Raw genomic sequence first — 22,654 nt, forward strand, 5'->3', positions numbered from 1 at the left:
TTGATGTGCATTAGCCTATACTTCTATAAACATTTCTGCTTTATGTTTAGTCTTGATATTTTTTGATTTTTCAATCGCTGTAAAGAACTCAATTCCTGAAAAAGAAACAGAGCAGAAAAGAAAATGTAACGACAGGAAACTTTCATGTGGAATCATGTTTATGTGAAATGAAACAACAAATCTCAGCGGTCAAACAGTTTAAAACCATTTAGAAAAAAATCATCAGAATGATAGGTGGAGCACCTGGACGAGGAAACTCAGCATGTCAGTGCACAAAACTGCTCCCAGATGTTTAAACTAAGAAAACTCTGGATCAGGAGGAATGTAAGAACAGAAAACTGGACCCAGCAACAAAAAACAGCTGATGTTCACATTGTGTTTGTCCAGCAGGCTCAGTCTCTCTACATGCATTTCATTGATTCTCTCACATTGCACAGACGCCTCTTTGAGAATCTGAAGTTTGATATGGACAGAAAAAGTGTTGCTCTACAATTACAGTCCTTTGTTTTTATCTACTCCTTCTTCTTCTTCTTCTTCTTGCCCTCTGGAGAGCTGTTCCAGTAGTAGAGAACCTGCAGAGTGATGATGCCGTTACAGGCCGACGATATGACGTACGTGAGGGCCATCAGGGTGTCTCCAGTTTCCTGAAAGAAGATGATACAACTCAAAGTAATGTACTTAAGACATGTGAATACAGGCTCATGGTTCATTTAGCATCATTCTGATTTTAAATGACTTATTGGTGCAAAAAGTTAAGTCGTGTTTTTGTGATGTCAGCGTCCAAAACCTCAACTTCAGAGCGCTTCTCGCCAACGTTTACTATTGCTAGGTTATGGATGTAATCCTGTGACACTTCTGCTTCCCTAAGTCTGACCGTTAGGTTTTGAAATGCTCTGTATGTTCACACTTGCTTTTATTTGATGTAATTTTAACACGAAACTGTAAAAACTATTGATAGAAATCCCGTCAGAGCATCAGCAGCTCTAAACTCGGAAATTAAACCTTGAAAAAACAAGTGTGATAACTTTTCTCCTCCATATGGACCTCCGCCATTATTGTTAAAAAGTTGATTTTAGGAGTCCCGCCACTTGTTGTTTCTGATTGGACGGTGATCAGGAAGTTACATTGCGGTGTTCCCAAAGTTGAACTGTTTTCAACTGAGAGCGCTGAGACAGAAATCATCTGACTCTGAGCACTGGAAACGCTGAATCACATTTAGCTTTAGTAGAAAATAGACGCTGACAGCGCAAAAAAAATGGCGTTGGTGGTCACGGTTCTTGTATTTTTGTGACATTACAGAAAGTCTTCTTTGTATATAGCTACAGTCTCTTCTTGTTGTGTGTTGGGTGGTGGGGGCTGCAAGGGTCCAGGTGCTAGAGGAGGTAGTATCTATGTTGTCACTACCTGGAGCTTGCCTGTACGGAGCCTGGGTCGGTTGTACGTGGCAGTACTGTATGGGTTGGGTTATTAAATTGGGGTCTTCTACAAGTGGATATGATGGACAGTGGGAGCTGGCATGGAGGGGAGTTGCTCTGGGACGCCAGCCTTTAACTGGTTAAGCTCTCCAAGGTGTCGTGGCTTAACTAAAGGAAACATCAGTGAAGGGAGGAGCCCACTTGAGGTGCTGGCGCTCACTGCTCATCTGTCCTTTCAATCTCAGGCTTTGGGGGACATTAGGGGCCATGTGGTGGGCTACTGAACTCATCAGTGGAGGGCATAATGGGGTGGGTTTCTTCACTGAAGAGCTCATCCTTTCTTTCAGAAAAAGTACCTTCTGTTCATCTTAAATATGAGTGATAAATGGACAAAAAAGGGAATAAGCTGATTGTTTCTTAGGTATGTGCATGACACACACACACCCACACACACACACACACACACTCACACACACACACACAGTTACCTGTAGTGAGGTGAAGATGCGAGCGAGGGATCCAGCAAACAGCAGGAACACAGAGATGGCCGAGAGCTGACCGGTGTGCCCGTTTCGGAAGTTGGAGGCCGCCTGGATCAGCTGAGACAAACACACACTTTGAGTTGATCCTGTGCTGCTCTCTGATTTATAAGTACACAGGACTGAGTCTTAATAACAGTGATTACTGACTACTTACAGCCATCAAACATGATATGAATAATAATATTTGTATGAGTTACCCTGCCGATGATGATGGCGGGCATGTTGGAGGCCTGCATGGAGGTGACCACGGACGGGGGAGTGACGGGAGAGAGCACGAGGAGCAGCAGAGCAAAATACACGACCATGAACAGCAGACCTGGAGACAGAACACACAGTGACGGTCATTTATAGACTTTATAGGAAACAAGTCATAACGGTGCACCTGAAGGCATCCTGATTGTTGCACAGCTGCAGGTCACAGAGTACAATGTATCTAACACCTTCAAGACAAACAACTCACCAGCCAACAGATGGCGCTGTGTTTGCTGAGTTTAAAGCTTCACCTCACCTTCAATAATATGAACTCTTAAACATGTCAACTGAAGCAACTGTGATGACACTAGATATGGTTACATCTCATCCATTAACTTTATGAATTGATCTTTTTTAATTTTCATCTGAAATAAATGAAGTCCCAAAGATTAGTGATTATATTTCAAACTAAACCGTATCAGAAAAAGTATCTGCTTGGCTTGAAGCTTCCTGTCTGACATAAAAAGTTACCTGCAACAGACCCGCAATATGTCAGCATTACAGGTAACAGCAGTGTTACATTTTAAAGGCAAAGAAATTAGACAATCAAGGCCAATATGAGCTGTTTTAAAGGTACTGTGTTTACTGTACCTTTAAAAGTGCATTTCGACCAAGATTTCTGGGGTCTTTTAGCCCCCAGAACTTATTTCCCCAGAACTAAAAGGTTCCTGTGCCCCCATTGTTGTCTGCGTTTCGACCGCGGGCTGAAGTCCCGGGTAGATTGTGCAAACCGTGTGACGTATGGAGAAAAAAAAAAAGTAAATGCACGACACCACCAGACCAGTAAAACAAAGATGAATGCCATTCATCACAGATGACACCATAGAAGCAGACGGACAGGCAGGTATCATTATGAGCAACACAACAGTTAGCCTGTTAGCATGAAGAGACTCAGCTGGCGCTGTTTTAGATGGTGCTATATTTCATCACAGATGGATTCACTGAATCAACACGTGAGAGGAGATAAGCGCGAGTAGTAAAGACGTTTCAACACGGCTTTAAAATCCTTTTTAACTCCAGAGGCCGTGGCAGAGATCGGACTGTGTTTTGGTTTAAACAGCGACCCTGTTAACTGGAGACTTTCAGCCGGATGCATCCCTCATAAACGTCTTTAGACGATCATTAAATATCTGATGAGGATATTTTGAAATCTTAATAAAAACTAAACTAGTTTGCATTCCCAGGAACTCCCTCTGTGTTTCAACAGCTGTGTAAACTCCACAAACACTGACACGTTCAGCTGAAGGTCTCCAGTTTACAGGGTCACTTTTAAAACCGTTACACCATGAGAGACGCATTTGTGGTGGGCTTAGAGAAGACTACTGTTACAAGCTGCTAAATCAAGAGAATCACAGCTTCTTCTACCGTTCAGCATTGCAGACCCTGCCCCACGAATGTCCCGGTACCTTTGAAAAGTACTACCCCCCTAGCAGGGACTTTTCAGGGGGGAGATTATCTACCCCTGAACTAAATTTAGACCCTGGCTCCTCCGGTCGAAATGCACGTAGTTCAGGGGTAAAGTTCCTGTGGTTGAAAAATGCTTTAAGAGAGCCGCCAAATCCTGGTTGATTCATCAACAAAGCTGCAATCGAGTCGGATTTTCTGCATATCTGTAACGGCAAAGTCATTTTTTTATCTTATAGGGCTGAACGATTTTGGAAAATAATCTAATTGCTTCTATTTTCCTTAATATTGCGATTGCGATTTAATATGCGATTATTTTTTCAAGGTCCTCTTCACATGTATTTTTCAACTAACACAAGTAATAAATCAATCTGTATTATGATAAACTATATCAAATTGAATTGTTCTTTCTCATAGGCTAGACTTATGTTATGATAAAGGCAAATGATTGACATCGCAGCCTTTGCGATTTGAATTCGATTAATCATTCAGCCCTACTTGTTAACATACCTTTCCCATTTACCTTTTTAACTTCCTGTTTAAATCTTATATTCAGACGGCTGCTTTCAGTTTCAGTGTATGCCGTTTGTATCCCTAAAAAATAAACCACTCATAATAACACACATGTTGATTCCAGCTTCTGAAAACTGATGATTTTCAGCTTTTTTCATATTTTAGGTGAAATTATTGGAACTTTTAATGTTAATTTGAGATAAAAAATGAGTTTGGAGAGCTCACTTTGGGTCTTGGAAAACTGTGATTAGAGTCTCTTTGTGTGGGTGAACATGCAAACAGTCAGTATGGGGAGATGAACCAGCAGCTGCAGCACTGAAGAGGACTGGCCTCTGTACATGGGGTGCACAGTGATGGGTATTTTTAAACCTTTTAAAACTGTATAGACTAAAATGACTTCACTGTTCTTTAATGTCAGCATTTGAAATAATATGAATCATCAGGTTAATCAATAATGGACATGTTTGTTGGTTTAATATCTGGAGGGGAACTCTCTCACCTCCCTTTGTTCGCCCTCCATAGTGCTGAATGAGGAAGCCGATGGTGACGGTCTGCAGCATGAGGAAGAGCGCCTCTCCCCACGCACTGAGGGAACAGACAGCACAAGTTTCACAACAAGTTACACAACTTTGACCCAACTGAACACAGAGATTACAACAGTCTCAGTGTGTGTGTGTGTGTGTGTGTGTGTGTGTGTGTGTGTGTGTGTGTGTGTGTGTGTGTCAGACCTGAAGGGGAACTTGTTGGCGATGCTGTACGCCATGGTTCCTGTGATGGCGAGCAGCTCCAGCAGCACCGAGTTAAAGCTCAGACCTTCAGCGCTCTTTGCTCCAACCAGCTTCAAGATCTGAGGCAGCTTCACTGGAAAACACACACACACACACACACACACACACACACACACACACACACACACACACACACACACACACACACACACACACACACACAAGTCACTGTCTGCAGTATTATTTGCCTATCAGTAACAGAGAGAGTTCAAACATGCACAGGGAGAACATGCAAACTCCTCACAGAAAGGTGTTTCTGTGAGGCAACAGCACTAAGCACTGCACTCAGTGAAAGTTCCCTGACTACCTCATGTCTATCCCTGTTTGTTAAAGACCTGGCTCTCTATATATGCAGCATAAAGAATATTAAATGTGCTTACATGAAACAACATGATAAAAATTACAATAAAATAAATACATTTTATATTTTTTATGATCTAAACTCACTGAAACATAATATTAATTATTAATGTTAGATCAAGACCTTCTAAGGTTTCCAAATGAAGACAATAATAAAGATGGAGTGAGGAGTTTTACCCATCACTGATCCCAGGATGATGCCGATCCCCAGACCTTTGCTCAGAATGATCTTCAGACATGGTACTGAAATAAAAATGATTCATGAGTTAGTGATGGTGTTTCATCACTTCGTTTAAATTGCATTTATGTTGACCTACATCTCTGATTTGTCTTTGGCTATCAGTAATAATATTAATATTAATATTAATATTAATAATAATAATAATAATAAAAGAATGATACAAAATGAAATAAATACAATAATTATCGTAGTAAGTCACGATAATAATAAAACAAAATGATAATTATAATAATGAGGAAAAATAAAAATATACAAATAAAATGATAATAACAATAGTAACTACGGTAACAATAAATAATAATGATAACAAAATAAATACTAATATAATACAGTAATTATATTAGTAATACTAATATTATATCATATATATATTAGTAATACTAATATAATACAGTAATAATGATATTAGTAATGTTAATAATAATAATATTACATTGATGCAAAATAAAATAATAATAATAATGATTATAATAATAACAAAAATATAATAATATAATATTAATGCAAAATAAAATAAAATAATAAAATTAACAATTATAATAAAATATCAAATTGTTACAACTATAATAATCATATAGTAAAAATAGTAATAATAATAACGACAAATACAAAATAGTAATAATAATAACGACAAATAATAATAATAATAAATATAGATGTGATATACAACAACACCAATAATAATAATAATAATAATAATAATAATAATAAAGACGTGTATTGGGGATGTCATGAATTGGGAAAAATAACATTTGAAAAACAAATAAGTCTTCATATTATTTGTTAGACTTTCATCCAGAACTTTCTTTAGAAACAAAAAGATAAATCTACATAAAACCAACACATTAACCCGGTCTATTACCTGCAGACACCGAGTACGTTCAAACATGAAGCTAACAGTTAGCTGTTTTAAATAAATGACTCCTCTTACCGTCCAGAAAGTTAAAGTTCAGAAAGAATTCGTCGTAACATGATTCTGGCATAAAATAAGTCAACAGAAACCCCTTTAAAGGGTCCATGAACGACGACCCCCGGTACAGGTCTGTTTTCTCCGCCATTGTGGAGAGTAGAGGTGACGTAGCTGTTCAGTGTGCAACACATAAAGAGTCCGACCTGCGCGGAACAGAGTGCAAAGGTTCCGATTATTTATACGATATCAACAATTGAGACGATTAATATGATTATACAATTAAAAAAAAAGACAACAATGTTAAAAAAGGAGAACAAAAGATTATTAGATTAATACTGGCTAGAACGGCAATAACACTGGTTCTGAGAGTGGTTAGAATAACTATCACTAATAACTATTTTATGCTCAGTTGTGAAATTAATTGGAAAATAGATAAAGTAAAAAGCGAGATTTAAAAAATGTAGGAAAATATTTATATATGCATTTAGATATTTTTTTAATAAAACCTTCAAATATAATCATGTATAAGATTTACATAAAATATAAATGTGTGCATTTTTGCTAAAACATTCTTAAAAATCGTATTAATCCTATCAGGTCGTGTTATGACATTGATCTAAAACCAGCTGATGGACAGCGTGGCCCTTCAGAAATCAGCAAAATGACAGGAATAATAAAAAATCGGATAGCAAGTGTTTTTATAATTTCTACTTTTGAATATCTTACTCATCCCCTTCATTGTTCTCCTTAGTATAACACATTTATTATAAAAATTACAGTCTAGAGGCTCTACTTTGAGTCCATGAAGCAGATTTATTTTGTAAATAAACACAATAAAACAGTGTTTGAGAGCGTTTATTGTATCAAGTGTAACAGAGTTAAGACATTTGAAGGTGAAGTTATAAAAAATAAACAAAAATGATCTGCAGATATGTAATGATTGAAAGAAAATGTAGAACTCAAAATGATATCTAAATGTGAATCTACAAAGACCAACAAGCTTCCTACGTGTGATTTCCCTGAGCAGTGACTGACAGGTCTGCAGGTCTGATCCTCAGCAGCGTGTCTCCGTCCAGCCATCCGAACACGGGGATCAGACCATGTTTGAACGTATCGGAGAACGTGTACACGTGAACCCTCTGATCCACGTCATAAAAAGACACCTGACCCTCCTCCATGTCCACATACACCCCAACCCGTTGAGGCACAGATGCCATCTGCAGGTTAGTAGGCGTGTCCGTGCAGGCCCACAAACTGGACGCCTTCCGCAGAGTCCAGAACCCTCCTTTGGGGGACAGCGTGGAGTTTTTCTTCTTAGGGGCAGACTGGGACATGACTCCTATTCTCCAGCTGCCTTCAGGGGACACCGACACCTCCACCTCCACCTCCACCTCCCAGTAGTGTCTCCCTGCAGTGATGACAGTGTCTCCCAACACGAGAGGCCATTTAGGGAGACTCGAACTGTTTGAGGGAGCAGGGGAGCAAGAAGCTTCCTCGTGGACCTGCAGCCGGTCTGGGGACACGACAAGCCAAGGGTGACAGGAGCTGATGTCGAACCTGACAGACACTGAGATTCAGGAACAGAGGTTCTGTTAGAAGTGAAGGTATATCTGTTCATTTCTCAGTGTAGACCTGCTCTGTTTGGAAAGAGTCTTCAGATTACATTGGTTGTGAATCAGCGCTATACAAATCAAGATTTATTGATTGATAAAATCATGAGGAAAATGTGTACTGAGGGAATTAATCAGCTGAGATGGAGGACTATTTTCTCATAGACTTCTGGAGTCGCTCCCTGCTGGAAATTAGGTAGAACACACGTTTAATGCTCTCTCAGACCTAAAGGTTACGTCCATGTCTTTGTAGTAAATTATGAAATAAAGATTACCTGCAGCGCTCTGAATCCACTGCCACACTGAAAGACAAAAACGTATCAGATTATGCATGTGTGCAGCATGTTTTGTTTTTACAGACGGTGGCAACAAATCTCCTTATTAAGGACAAATAAAGATCTATCTATCTATCTAAAAATACTTTTTTATGTTATGGTATATTTGATAGCTTTTTGACATTTTAAATCTATAAGGTAAATTTTAAAAATGACGTGGAGGTAAAGGCAGCAGCCGAGTCACCTGAGTTGGGTATGTATTTGGGGATTCTGCTCGCCGTCCTCCAGGCTTTTTGTTTAGTCGTCAGCCACATCATGGAAACAGACTCCTGCAGGGTCACAATCATCACACGTTACTGTCTGCTGGTGTGTTCAAAGAGATGCTTTTCCCTCGACAAGTAACATCTGGACATCAGATGAAGATCATCCCAGAACCACTGAGAGTCCAACAATCACATGCAAACTTTAACCAGCCCTTGAGGCATGAATATTTGTTTATAACATAAAAGCATTGTGAATTTTGACTTTGAAACATATAAACCTCATACTCATAGCTTTAGTTCTATCCTAAAGAAGCTATATATAAACATACACATTCATAAATATATAAAGGGGGGTAGGTGACTGAAATGAACAGAAGAGAATTAGGGCCATTGAAAAACATTTCTTTTGAAGGTAAGACGAGTATACATTTAAAAAAAAAGAACATTATATCCAGAATTCTGAGATCAAAGCCAGAATTCTGACATTCTGGAATTCTGCCTTTGATCTCAGAATTCTGGATCGTCAGAATTCTGAGATTAAACCCAGAATTCTGGCTTTGATCTCATTCTAGAAAGTCAGACTTCTAAGAATTAAAAACAAAGGTCAATGTGTTTTTTTACTGGCCTAACCCCTAAAGAAGGTACTAATCTGATCCTCTTCCATAGACGTGAAAGTAAAGTCAACTTTAGAATAAATTGATGCAGACAACACAGCCCTACAGTCAGAGCATAATCCTTAGAAACAATAATCCTCCTGAGTCAACAGGTTTACTTTCAGTACCAGTACCATACTAAAAGTATGAATACAATCTAAAGAAAGGGTTTCATCTCACGTTTATCTTATTCAGTTGAAATATATTCTCTGTGGTGTTTGGTTTTCTAAAAACTTTTGAAAAAAAACTCCTGAAGAACTTTGTGTTCCTCTTCTCTGTCTCAAGTTGCAAATTTAGGAAGCTGTTCTCAAAACAGGAAAGGTAGTCCGTACCAGGTGTTTGTGACATGGCATGTCACATGTTACACAGTGTGTCTAAAATGTAGTAGTGCTACACACACACACACACACACACACACACACACACACACACACACACATACACACACACACACACACCTCAGTATCCTCCGCTAACAGAGACCAGGTCACAAACTCCAGCAGAGGAAGAAGGGTCGCCAACCTCGACTTGATCGATCCTCTGGGATACAACAGCTTCTTCAGCTCCGCATCGGATACACCGTTAGCCTGTACACACGCACGCACGTACACATACGCGCGCACACACACACACACACACACACACACACACAAAATAAAAACAACAAATTTGTAACCTTCTTTGTCCAAGATTTTATGATCTTTGTTAAAGGGACTTCCACGTCCCCACAATGTGAGGATTAAAACATGCTAATGTCCCCACAACATGTTTAATTCATACACACACACACACACACACACACACACACACACACACACACACACACACACACACACACTCAACACACACACACTCAACACACACCTCTTTGATATCCCTCAGCTCTACAGCCCACTGCTGCAGCCTCTCGTTCAGTTTGTCCTCGTCTGTTTTCTCTTTCCGTCCCAGAGTTTCTCTTCTTTTTTTCTTCTCATTGGTTGGTTTGGTTTTCTTTTGTACCTGGAAATAAAGGCAGAGTTACTACACCGTAAAACAAGACAGCAGTCTTTAGTTTTTTAACCACATATGAAAGTATGTTTAGTTGAGTTACATGTCTCTAGATCTTTCAGGAAACTCAGATTTCAAAAACACATGACAACAACATAAACAACAGAGGATTTAAGAAAGTAAACATTAGGTTCTTCACCATGTTTTGTTCCAGCTCTGCAGCCCACTTCAAGATCAGACTCCTGCTGCTCTCCATGCTGTCCAGCTCACTGCTGCCCCCTGCTGGTGCTGCTTTCTTACTGCCTTGTTTAACCTGAGGGAGCAGAGCAGGCAGTGGATATACTGTAAATCTCAAATGTGCTGTGCACCTGTGTCTTCCTGCAGAGCATTCAACAAACATCAGACTTTAACGTACAAACATAGACTGCATAGAAACACAGATTTATCTCTCTTTCTACAAACAGGAGGACGAGTTGGGTGTAGTGTTACCTGGCTGATGTTGTTCACCTCCTCTGACAGTGTTTGAAGCAGCTGCACGCACTCTGACAGACTCTGCATCAACTTCAGGTCAGGCTGAAAGGACAGAAGTTGTTCAGTTTTTCTTCACTCTTTCACTCCGTCTGTTCTTTAACTCTAAGTTTATAACGATCTTTATTCACCTTCGCTGCAGAGGACGAGCTCCACACCTGACAGCTGCTGGATAATCCCTCGGAGTCCTTCACCTGTCGGAGCAGAGTCGTGTCAGAGCTACGATAGAAACTCTGATGTTTTAATAAATCATGTTATTTTATTGAGTTAAAGCTCACCTGGAGCTCACTGAGGCTGGGTTTCAGCCAGGGCTCAGAGCTCACGAGGCTGACTCTCTCCAGAGCTTTGGTCTGTGGGGGGAGGAAGAGAAATTAATCCAGATTAAGACAGAGTGGAGGACTCAGAAGCTCCAACTGTAACATTAAATAACAATGAAAATGCTATACAGTAAATAGAAACATAAACAGGTCTGGCATAAAAAAAGTTGACTCATGATGCGTTTTAAGAATCAAGTCAAAGCTGAGACTAAAGTTAAACTTTTAAAGCTCCTGTGAGGAGTTTTCAGCTGGTTATGAACCTGACTCAGGTTAATAGTGATGCTTCTTTTATGACCCCCTAAAGTAAAAAAGACCATCAACAACAAGACTGATTATTTCTATTGTCACTTTTTAATGTCTGAAAAAAGCAAATAAAAAAACCGTTCCACTTTATTCACAACGCATGGATGTAATTAAAAAAAACATTTGGATCTTATTGTTGACATTTGAACAGCAAAACAAACCCCTTGTTTATTATTTTTTACCTTCTTCCTGTCTCTGATAATCTTTAAAAACATGACATTCAGGTTTGAGGTAAGTACCTGCTTCTTTGAGAGATCTTTCTTCTCGGACTGATTTGTTGTGTTCGCTGCCATCATCCATCCAGATTCAGGTCACAGATTCACACCTGATAAAAAACACACAACACACACTTTCAGACACAAATCGGATCCTTTGTTTCTTACATACGCAGCAGAGACATTCAGCAAAGATTAAATATAATAACATTTGGCTTGTGTTTAAACCTGTGCATCTAAAATACTCACTTGATGTGTTTGTCTGTGGAGTCTCTGTTGTGTCTGGACTCTGACCAGATAAGGAAATACTTTTTTTTACTGTGAGCTCATAATAAACTTTTATAACGTGCTTACTGGAAGGTAGCGCAGACTTTGACCGGCTTTTATTGTCTTGTTCAAAGTGCCTCAGAAAATAAAATTATGAAGGAAACCCAGTCAACAATATTTCGAGACTAACATCCTTTGAGAATATCACAGTTTAAAGCATGGTGATCATTTTCTAAAGGCTGGGTTTATTTCTTTGAGTAAATATCTCCAAACTTGACGACCCCAGAGAGTTAAGAAATCAAAGTCAAATATCAGAGATGCTATATCCAGGATAATAAAGGGCATTAAAGGCATGATAATTATAGACTTTAATCAAAGTTAAGGTGACAGAAATCCAAAAAAACTTCCAGAAGACAATTTGAGTTCATGAGTGTCTAAAATTCTGTCACAGCTCTGTATATCTTTAGTTTTTAAAAGTAAACTATCTTTTTAGTCTGGCTTTTAATTTAGAGAAATTTATTTTTAGTCCTTGACTGATTTTCTTATCATGGTTTTAACAACATGTATTTATCTTATGTATTTATTTAGTTATCTATACATTTCCTGTATTTAACAGATCTCTTTTAACCTCTAGCTTTGTACCTTTACTTATTGTACTAATTGTATTTTATTTTGAAGTATTTTTTTATGATCATCATCTTGTCTCCTGTTGTTTTCTGTCTCTGTTCTTTTGTGAAGCTGCATGCTTGTCGTTTAGTTGAGTTTGAGTTTGGAGGTGATATTTTTATGACTCGGCAGGTTTTAGAGATATAAAACTCAAAAGTCAGTTGGACACTCTTCCAAAAACTTGCACAACACAACCCTAAAACCGTGCAATAAATCAGTATTGACGCTTAGTCTAAGAGGCAGTGTTGTAGCGCCATCATCTGGATTAAAAGCAACATAACTACTTTTTAACACCAACAAAACAGTGTGAAATGTGCATCATGAAGGCAGCCCTGTAGTTCTCTCCAGGTTGATGCATTTGCAGGTTTCACATCATCTCCTGACATCGCTCTTGTAGGAAGAGCATCTTATTTGTTTATTAAACTTCAAAATGAGAACGTTTAAAGCTGGAATAAATGCAGAGGAGGAAAAGGATAGTCTCATATAAATGTAAGTTTTATGGTAAAGGGATTATGAACGTGTGAGTTATCACTACAATTAAACTGGTACAGAGGACACAGAGATTGTGACATGATTTTGTGTTACAGAAGACTAAAACAATCATAAGTCACGGGTTGATCAAAGTTAGGTTGAGTCAGCATTTCCAATTTTGGCAACAGCTGAAGAAGAGAAATGCAAATTTTTTGTCATGTATTTTACTCCCCTGTATGCAGTTCATATTTTCTAAGTGTTTGTTTGTTATTTAATGTCAAATTTAAGTTGAGTTAAAAAAAAGCTGGGTTATAGTCATGTTGGATAAACTATTTAAGACTGAATAAATGAAAGAGGGCGTATTAATTCACTTCTTTGTTTGAAAAAGTATATCTTTTAATGTATTAAATCATTTATTTATTGACCTATCATTATGTATTTCTTTATTTAAATATATACCTATTAAGTATTAGTATTTATTTAGTTAGATGCCTTAATTCATTGTATTATTATTTCTTATTTGTTTTGATGTTTTCATTTTGTAGAATGTAACCTGAAAAACTAAACCCTGCTGTTATCCTCCGGTACAGTAGGGGGGGTTGTGCACCATTGCAGTTGGTTTGCAACCTGCCGTTAATATAACAGAAGAAGAAGAAACAGCTCTTCTGTAGTTTTATGTCATGAACTACAGTCTATGGTCATGAACCGGACTGAAAGCGATGTGGTCCCTGCCGGGGTCCAGAGTGTCCCTCTCCCGGACTCTCAGACGGACTTCCCCGGTGCACCGTACTCCGTGTCGGTCCTGAAACCCGGGTACTGCCGCCCTCAGCCGGACGGGACGTTCAGAGCTGACGGGACCATCTCCCTGATAACTGGACCCCGGACCATCCTGGTGGACACGGGGGGGCCGTGGGACCGGGACTTTCTCCTGAAGACCCTGAAAGACAGAGGTCTGGACCCGGGGGACGTGGACATGGTGGTGGGTACCCACGGACACTCTGACCACGTGGGAAACCTGAGTCTGTTTGCGGATGCGGTAGTGATAGTCGGATATGACGTCAGTGAAGGGGACACGTACCGACCAAACAAACTGTCAGAGGGAGAAACGTTCCGCGTGGACGAGCACGTGAGTGTTTATTAGTTTGTATTTAATATAAATATTTTACCCTTGTGTTTTCCTCGTTTGGACAACGCAATTTTTATCTTCACCGGGTCAATTTTGACCCGGTGTGGTTATGTCTGTTTAAAAACCTATAGTATTAAGTTTCACCAGATTCTGTATTTTATCTTTTTCGCCAACTTCCTTCCCAAGAGTACCCTACTGCAGGCAAGATGGCGCCGCCACAACATCCACACCGGAAGTCCATACCGGAAGTCCATACCGGAAGTTACAAAGCTAAAAACGTTGCAATAACACCCACACCGGAAGTCAATACCGAAAGTTACAAAAATAAAAGCCTTGAAAACAGGAACGTGAACGCAAAATAAAAGCCTTCAAAAACACGTAGGTTTACGCGTAATTCTATGAACTTTTTTGCACTTACATTTTAATCGTATCAGTATTATTGACTAGTTGATTGACTCCAAAAGTGTATAGGCTGTTGAGAATTTACTGTTTTGAGAAGTTACTTAGAAGCCTGCACGAATCACTAAGTTATAGTGTTAACGTCTCAGCCATGCACAGCCTTTTGTTCCGAGTGTGTGTTGAAATACTTAAAGCTGATTATGATGCTGCCGTGATGACATCTGCATATGCCTCTCTTGTTTTGTCTGGGTCATATGCTATTTTATGTTGTGTTAGCCTGACTGTACCTCAGTACAGTTTGCTGTAGTGTTTGTTCCAAATTACCTTGCATGCTGTCTGCCTATGTGATCACATGTATAGATTAATGAATGAATGAAATACAGATCCAGAGTAGATCCACAGTCACGAGAGAAGAGCAGAATGTTATCTATGGTGCAGGGGCGAGTGGAGGAGGAAAATGTAGAGGTGTGTGGTGACTGTTTCTTTTTTAACATAATTTGTAACACGTTACAATGATACAGTGACAGGGGTGTTCATTAACCACAAGAACAAACGGAGGGAATGGTTTCTCCTTCTATTTTGAGACATTAGATGGGCGTAAACACTCTGAGCTTGTCAAACAGTTTTATTCAGATTGAATGCTTGATGCATGTACACCAATGTCTTAACAAGATCACTTTATTTGGCGTCCATGAAAACATTGAAGTTGGAACCTTCAATTAGAATGACTAGAAAAACTGCAAATGTATACATAGCTACTGTTTCTTTCCATCCAACCCCTACTTGAAATGTAGAATTATACTTTATTTTATGTTCTTTTAATGTTATATGTATGATGTCTTAACCCTTTTGTATTGATAATGTTGTACTTGAAAAAGAACAATGCACTTTTGCTATTACAAACTCCAAATCAACATAAAATATTAGGACTAAAATATTTCAACTTGAGGCACCACTGTCAGCCACTGATGATAGATGTACAGTACACATTTCTGGGGAGCCTCTGTTGTTTTTGTGGTGAATATAGATCTCTGTGTACAGCTTGAGTGTATTTTCCCTCTTACTTACAGTCTTTTCCTTCTCATCCCCTCCCCCCACACACACTAACACTCTACATTATTCTGTTCTTCATACACAGCGGGATCTCTCTCACTCACTCTCTCTATCACAATTAGCTTTCTGCTAATTGATTTAGCAGCGACAGACTAATGCAATCAATACGCTACACGAAGAAGAAACTTCCAGTTCGAAGCATCCGGCATTGGGTAGAGAGGGGGTTAAAGAATCACTTCCGGTATGGACTTCCGGTATGGACTTCCGGTGTGGATGTTGTGGCGGCGCCATCTTGCCTGCAGTAGGGTGCCTCTCACTTCCTTTGAACTCATTCATACAACTTTTAACCCTTTAATGCATTATTTATGGTCACCATGGCTTATTTACATGAAGATATGACTTGGTTTTGGGTTTTAAAAAACATACCTTTTGAATTATTTTGACAACAATTATGATCACCTAAGAATTTCTTCATGAATTTTCACAGGCTCTTTCTTGTGAGTGTTTGGTCAGAATATTGTTTTGGAACCACTTATTATTTTTTTACTGCAGCAAATAATAACACTTGTTGTCCTCCCGGGTCAAAATTGACCCGGCCAATTTAACTTATTATAAAGCATAAAATATAATTTATCTCTTAATTTTGTTTTACACCTCTTTAGTCAACTTCATTCCAAGCCATTGCCTTAGGTTTCACAATTATATTTAAAATATGTAGTCCATAATGCCCATTTACATGAAATCATACATTGTTTTTGTGTCTGCTTTAGCTGTAATTTTAAATTATTGTTGTCAAAATTATGATCAGAGGAATATTTGGTCATTAATGATCACTGACAAGTCTCTGTAAAAATTTGGTCAAGATAAAAAATTTGAAACTGTTTTCAATGTCTTCACAGAATCACAGTATAACACTTGTTGTCTTCGTGGGTCAAAATTGACCCAGGCTGGTTTGACTCTTTAGAATGAATAAGATATATCTCATAAGTCGTTGTTACCAAGCCATTATGGGTCATTACTAAGTTTCAAACTTCTTTTTAGACCTTATATCAGTGGCCCTCATTTACATGAACTTCTATTGCTCATATTTGTGTAAAATAAGCAGACATTAGGGAATACTCTGGGTTATCACAATCAGTGTAGGACCTCTAGGTCTGTTCTCTGTCTGCTACAAATATATTTAAATTTTCAATATCAGGAATGGATGACTAAAGCAGATTTCCATCATTTGACTTGTAGTCATCTGCCATTACACCATGCTCCTCTTCCTCATCAGTTGATTCTAGCTCCTCATCACTTGAAACAGGATCTTGCTCACAGAGCTCCGTTATCGAGCGACCTGATTGGTCAGTGGACAGTTTTCTCCAATCTGATCAGATAAGAAGTTGAGTAACCATGGTGATTTAACCTGGTAAGAAGTGAGCCATAGTACTGAAAATCCAGAGTTAACCCTGAAGTTACCTCGATAACCAAAAATCCAGCTTCGTAGCATAAGAAATAAAATCAAGAACCTCTGAAACAGTTTAGCTCCCCCTCAATGTGCTGTCTCGGACTAAAATGTGAACTTTTCCAAACACTGATAGTTTTATACTGACTTTGATGTTTGGTGTTTATCCTGACCCCAGAGCGGGTGGGGCACATCAAAGGTCTAAGAACAACAGGTTTACACAGGTGCAGCTTTGAAAATGCATACATGTGTCTGTCTGTGTCTGCATATGTCCCTGTCTCAAAGTGGTCTGGAAGCTATAAGGACACAATGTAACATGTTTTCAGGTGTGTGTGTGTGTGTGTGTGTATGTGTTTCTTTCTGTGTTTGGGTGTTGTCTGGATGCTCTAAACTGCATTCAAGGAAAAGCAATATTTCTTTATTTTGTTTGTGCGTACGTGTGTGTGTGTGTGTGTGTGTTCCTGTGTGGGTCAGTGTTTGGTTGTTGTCTGGAAACTCTGATCTGCATTCAAGGAAAAGTAAGATTTCTTGGTTGTGTGTGTGCCTGTGTCTGTGTTTGAGTGTTCGTGTGTGCGCGCGTGTGTGTGTGTGTATGTGTGTGTGTTTGAGTGTGTGTGTACATGTGTGTGTGCATGTATGGGTCTGTGTTTGGTTGTTGCCTGGATGCTCTGATCTGCATTCAAGGAAAAGTACAATTTCTTGATATTGTGTGTGTGTGTGTGTGTGTGTGTGTGTGTTTGACAGTGTGTTTTCACTCACATTTTCTGAAAAGAGTGACCAGTAACCCCAAAGCCCCACGGGTCATTTTTGACCTGGGAGGACCACAAAAGCTATAAAGTCAGTCCCTCCAGGATTTCGCGGGATTTTCTTGTGATTGTTGCGGCCCAAAAAGCCTGATTTTGCGTCAGCTTTTTGAAAAAAATGCGGGGAAAGTGAAAGTGAAAGTTGCGATTTATTTTTGGCTTTTTTCCCCCAATAACATCTCAGGGGCAAGTACATATGCTAAATTACAGTTGTTTTTAGAAAACATTCTTCATGTGGCCACTGACTGTATTTTGATTCTCTTGATTCACAGAATCACAATTACATTTTACATTTACGACGTTCCCTGAATGCACCTCGCAGTGACAGAGGCACAGTCAGTCAGTTCACGGCACTCTGAAATGAATCTGCATCTTTGATGACGAGGAGTTGATCAAAACTTAATAAAGGTGTCTGATGTATCACCAAACTCGATTAAATCAAGCTGTAGACGCGGAGCTTTTTACGGTAATGGCAGCAACAACGTCAAACCTCAAATAGTAAACAGACGTCACTAACGCACACTGGGGGTAAAAATCATCAATGAAGATGAGAAAGCTACATGGAGGTGAGGAGAGCTGGTTCATAAAGCACACCTGCTGCAGGTAGGTGACCAAGCGAACACTGAACCCCTCAAATAATAACTCTAGTATCTAAAAATAACAACGTTGTCATTGTCACTTGTCCTGCCTGCTGTCCTCTTTTCATCCGTTCTCTCTGCGTGTTTTGCTGTTGAAAAGTGCCGATCAAGTGAGGACTTATGTTTATGTTCAAAGGAAGTTAAATTGATGATGAAACCGATGACGTACAGGGGCTGAGTTTAAGGTAATTGGTCAAATTTTGCGGAAAGTTGCGGTGATTGTATAAAATTGCAAGGCCGCGAAAAAATCGCGCTGAATGGTTGAATTTGCGTTGATAGTTGCGATCGCGAAATCGCAACTTCCTGGAGGGACTGTAAAGTTTCGTAAAAGATTCATAATTTAGTATAAGTATTGATCACGAAGTGCATTTACAAAATGTGTCACAGGGCACCACCCATGTCATTTTCAAGCAATTAGATGAAAGCAACGCATAGTTATGACAAAAAAAGTTTGAAAACGGGTCAAAGTTGACCCGAAGACAACATGAGGGTTGAATAAAAGAGTCTGACAGAAATGATTCAGGGAGTTGTCTGTAATGCGGAATCACAGATTCTTTCCATTCAGAAAGTTTGAAACAGAGCTTTGGTTGACTGAGGGTTTGGGAGTGGAAATAAATTTCAATATGTCAACTTGAATCTTTCAACATGTCTCACATGTTAGAGTCAGATATCCACAAAGCTGGGTTATTCTTTGTTCCTTCATTGTATTGAAGACACTTGTTTTAAAACACTAGAACTCTACATGTCCTCCCTCACTTAAAGACTGAAGTAACAAACTGCTTTATTATTTGAATATGGAAAAAACAAAAGCCTTTGAAAAGAACAAAATATATATTTTTAATTTCTATTTGGAATTTCCTTTTACTGTACTCCTTATTTATTGGGCACCGAGGTGATAATGAATTAAACAAAATTAAGAGCATAACTAGGATGTACTTGGTGGAGTGCTGCAACATTTGATTTGTGGTCAAAGATTGTATGTTATTTCTATTATTTTTTTATCTGCTAACATTTATTTAAAGAAGAAGAATTGTGAAATTATTGAGGTCGAGCTTTTTTGATGAGTGAGTTAATGTCTGTACAAGTCTTTTTTGTTTGTTTGTTTGTCTTGTTTTATTGTTCATTTAATTCTGCCCTGTGTTTTAGTGTTTGTTTGTTTGTTTGTTTGTTTGTTTTGGTGTACATGTGTGTAATGTGAATTTATATACTTGCTTACCGTATAAGCAAGAATATACATAACAAATAAATACTTTTACATGTATGATTACTGCCTAATTAAAACATACTGTGGGGTCAGCATGTAGGTGTGCACACATTTAACCCCAAAGCTCAAAATAATCCAGACTCAAAGTCAGATATAAGTACTTTAAAATGTTTCTTAGATATAAAAAACAGTAATAAAATCCCGCTCTTTAGTTAGGAAGGAAAAAATAAGAAGGTAAACAAACCCAAAACAAATAAACAAGTGAATTATATCAACAGATCACGGAGCAGAGATTGAAGTAGAGTTTTGGAAACACTCTTGAGAATGAAGCTAGACTTAAAAGTCAAGAAATATCAAAATAAAACATATGTACAGCAAAGTTTAAGAGCTGAAACTAAAAGCATACTAAGTCCTCAGTCATGATGGTGCATTCAGGTGCCTCAAGGACAATTCAATTTCTTTGTCGTTGGGATCACAGGGACATGAAAAACAATGACAAGACAAAACAAAAATACATTTTGAGTCACAGCGGTTAGAAATCAAAGTCTTAACTCTGCCAGAGGTGATAGGTGTTATCTTTAGAGTTAGGGCCATCAATGCTGATTCACAGAGTACAGTGTGAGTCATTCAGGCTCCATGACGCCACTCCAACATGTTTGTAATGTAAGAAAGTCGCTCTCCACTGAGGGCTTTAAAAACGTACAGGATGTTTGTGTTGGCTCTGCTCAAGAGAAGGCCAACCAACCTTCATGTAAGGGATGCTGTGATGAGGGTCGAATCTGTCACCAGATATGAATCTGTGTCACAGAAGAGTCAAAGCTCTTCCAGCTTCAGTGTTTTCATGAAGTCTGAGAGAAGAAACAATCGCAAATTGCATATTTTACCCATCCATCCATTATTTTCCTCTTATCCGGAGTCAGGTCACGGAGACAACAGTCCAGATAGATTGACCCAGACATCCCTCTCCCCAGCAGCACTTTCCAGCTCCTCCTTCTCCCAGTTGGACATGCTTGGAACACCTCTATAGGGAGGCGTCCGGGAGGCATCCTTATCAGATGCCTGAACAGTCTCAGCTTACTCCCCTCGATGCGAAGGAGCAGCGGCTCTACTCCGAGCCCACAGGTCATGACCATGGGTGAGGGTTGGAACGTAGACCGACTGGTAAATTGAAAGCTTTGCCTTCCGGCTCAGCTCCCTCTTTACCACAACGGTCCAGTACAACCCCTACATAACTGCTGACGCTGCACAAATCCGCCTGTCGATCTCACGCTCCATTTTACCCCCATTATTGTAAAAGTGTTGAGAACAAAAGTCATTAAATTTGACATAAAATCTTGTAAATAAAAAGTGTTTCATCAGTTTTCTGCCTCTCTCTGTAGCAGCAGGTTCACTCACAGCAGCACAGGAAACAGCCACATGTGCGCATTTCCTTCAGACCCGCTAAATAAAGTATCAAGCAACATTGAATCACTTTGAAGACCGCTCGGGTCAGGGGCGGAAAAGTTTGGGAACCCCTCATTACCGCAGTCCTAGAACTCCTTTTGTCCTCTTTTCTGCATGATTTGACATCAACTCTGCAAGTCAGGCTCCAAATCCCCCTCCAATGTTCTGTCAGGAGACCTTCACTTGAACTTCACTTGTCAGGAACTCATAGTTGTGAATAATCCAACATCACTTCAATGCAGCTTGAATCTGTGACGGTTTGTTGATGTTTTTGATCCAGATAATTATACATCCAGGCGTTTTTTAACTGAGTAGTTGCATCATTTAAAACACTTCATCAGACCCCACGGTGTCTCTATTTTACTACTTTTCTGTGTCACTTCTTTTTGATGAAACCTGACTTTAAAGTGTTTTTCTAAAGTTTGATTGAAATAGTTATCTCCTGGTTTTAAAGTTGGTCTGGACTTAAAATAAACGCAGCACAGAAGAGGAGTCAGACTGTCATGTGATGTCATCTCTCTCCTCCGTCCCTCAGGTGTCTGTACTTCCCACTCCGGGACACACGGCACAGGACGTCAGTGTGCAGGTGAAGGGAACCTCTGCAGGCACGGTGCTCATTGCTGGGGACTTATTTGAGTGCTGCTCAGACGAGGACAGCTGGAGGGATCTGAGTGTGAACACTGCAGTACAGGAGGTGAGCCGCCAGGAGGCGCTGCGCACTGCGGATGTGATCATCCCTGGTCACGGACTCCCATTCAGGGTTCTGAGGAACTGATACAGAAACAAGACGGATTATCTCAAGACCTGGACGAGTATGGGAGGAGATTTATGACTGAAGAAAGATTAGACGGAGGGATGGACATGTATTCACTCAGAGGGAAACTCCTGAGGTACAAACTAATCATCTGACCACACGGACAGCAACACATAGCTCTAGATTCTCTTTCTTTAACAGCATGCTCTCTTCTGCTGCTGCACAGAAATAAAAAGGTTTATTGAAAAATAATATTTCTATATTGCAGCTCAGATCTTTGAGAAGCAGATTTTTCTGTTTTATTCAAACGTCTTTAAACTAGATTTGTGTGCAGCTGAGTCATTTTCATTTAAGTCTGACCCCAAAAATAAAGACACTATTTTCTGCTGCTGGGTCTCAGTCCCATCTTACAGACAGGACTCAGTCTGATCTCATCTTAATCCACCATGAGCAGAGCACTTTGCAGCATTCAGCAACTTACAGTGGCAAGGACAAACTTCCTTTAACAGGCAGAAACCTCCAGCAGGACCAGACTCATGTTAGACACACATCTGCCGAGACCGAGTTAGAGAGAGGGATAGAGAGAGATGAAGAGAAAGAGAGATGATAGTGGTGAGACAGATAGTAGTAGTTGTAGCAGCTGGAGTCTGGCACGTCCACAGCAGCAGAGATCCAGAGGAACCTTCAAGAAAAGGGAGCTCAAGGACTCCAGAAAGGTCTATGGTTAGTAACTTTAATGGGACAGGAAGAGTTCAAGTAAGAGACAGGCAGACAGAGAAGAGAGAGGGAGAGACAGGATCCCAGTGT

The 22,654-nt window shown here is 39.4% G+C and overlaps 3 protein-coding genes across 4 annotated transcripts; 1 reads left to right on the top strand and 2 right to left on the bottom strand.

The window, feature by feature from the left end:
- Positions 1–140: 140 nt before the first annotated feature.
- On the bottom strand, positions 141–6,627 carry mpdu1b (mannose-P-dolichol utilization defect 1b). The gene is made up of 7 exons (XM_034677192.1): positions 6,447–6,627; positions 5,452–5,517; positions 4,855–4,987; positions 4,626–4,711; positions 2,155–2,273; positions 1,904–2,014; positions 141–644 (listed from the first exon to the last, which is right to left on the bottom strand). The coding sequence occupies exons 1-7, from the start codon at positions 6,571–6,573 to the stop codon at positions 513–515; spliced, it is 774 nt and encodes a 257-aa protein (XP_034533083.1). The 5' UTR covers positions 6,574–6,627; the 3' UTR covers positions 141–512.
- A 637-nt stretch (positions 6,628–7,264) lies between these two features.
- On the bottom strand, positions 7,265–14,356 carry LOC117807455 (butyrophilin subfamily 1 member A1-like). Of its 2 annotated transcripts, XM_034676767.1 has the most exons (11): positions 11,826–14,356; positions 11,601–11,686; positions 11,020–11,091; positions 10,873–10,935; positions 10,703–10,786; positions 10,413–10,526; positions 10,091–10,225; positions 9,685–9,813; positions 8,555–8,639; positions 8,311–8,337; positions 7,265–7,992 (listed from the first exon to the last, which is right to left on the bottom strand). In XM_034676767.1, exons 2-11 carry the CDS (start codon positions 11,655–11,657, stop codon positions 7,430–7,432), a joined length of 1,329 nt encoding a protein of 442 aa, XP_034532658.1. In that variant the 5' UTR covers positions 11,658–11,686; positions 11,826–14,356; the 3' UTR covers positions 7,265–7,429. The 2 variants fall into 2 exon arrangements, with proteins under 2 accessions (XP_034532658.1, XP_034532659.1); XM_034676768.1 differs by lacking the exon at positions 9,685–9,813.
- mblac1 (metallo-beta-lactamase domain containing 1) lies at positions 13,615–22,235 on the top strand. Its single transcript, XM_034676769.1, has 2 exons — positions 13,615–14,106; positions 21,629–22,235. The coding sequence occupies exons 1-2, from the start codon at positions 13,675–13,677 to the stop codon at positions 21,866–21,868; spliced, it is 672 nt and encodes a 223-aa protein (XP_034532660.1). The 5' UTR covers positions 13,615–13,674; the 3' UTR covers positions 21,869–22,235.
- Positions 22,236–22,654: the final 419 nt, after the last annotated feature.

This window comes from Notolabrus celidotus, chromosome 23, assembly GCF_009762535.1.
Source record: "Notolabrus celidotus isolate fNotCel1 chromosome 23, fNotCel1.pri, whole genome shotgun sequence".
Lineage (NCBI taxonomy): Eukaryota > Metazoa > Chordata > Actinopteri > Labriformes > Labridae > Notolabrus > Notolabrus celidotus.

Coding starts and splice junctions, on each gene's coding strand:
- mpdu1b (XM_034677192.1), bottom strand. CDS start 6,573: ATGGCGGAGAAAACAGACCTGTACCGGGGGTCGTCGTTCATGGACCCT. Junction 5,518..6,446: donor GAACTTTAACTTTCTGGACG/GTAAGAGGAGTC, acceptor TTTTTATTTCAG/TACCATGTCTGAAGATCATT. Junction 2,274..4,625: donor TGGAGGGCGAACAAAGGGAG/GTGAGAGAGTTC, acceptor TTCTGTCTCCAG/GTCTGCTGTTCATGGTCGTG.
- LOC117807455 (XM_034676767.1), bottom strand. CDS start 11,657: ATGATGGCAGCGAACACAACAAATCAGTCCGAGAAGAAAGATCTCTCA. Junction 10,226..10,412: donor CAGAGCTGGAACAAAACATG/GTGAAGAACCTA, acceptor CTTTATTTCCAG/GTACAAAAGAAAACCAAACC. Junction 8,338..8,554: donor CAAATACATACCCAACTCAG/GTGACTCGGCTG, acceptor TTTGTCTTTCAG/TGTGGCAGTGGATTCAGAGC.
- mblac1 (XM_034676769.1), top strand. CDS start 13,675: ATGGTCATGAACCGGACTGAAAGCGATGTGGTCCCTGCCGGGGTCCAG. Junction 14,107..21,628: donor CGTTCCGCGTGGACGAGCAC/GTGAGTGTTTAT, acceptor TCCGTCCCTCAG/GTGTCTGTACTTCCCACTCC.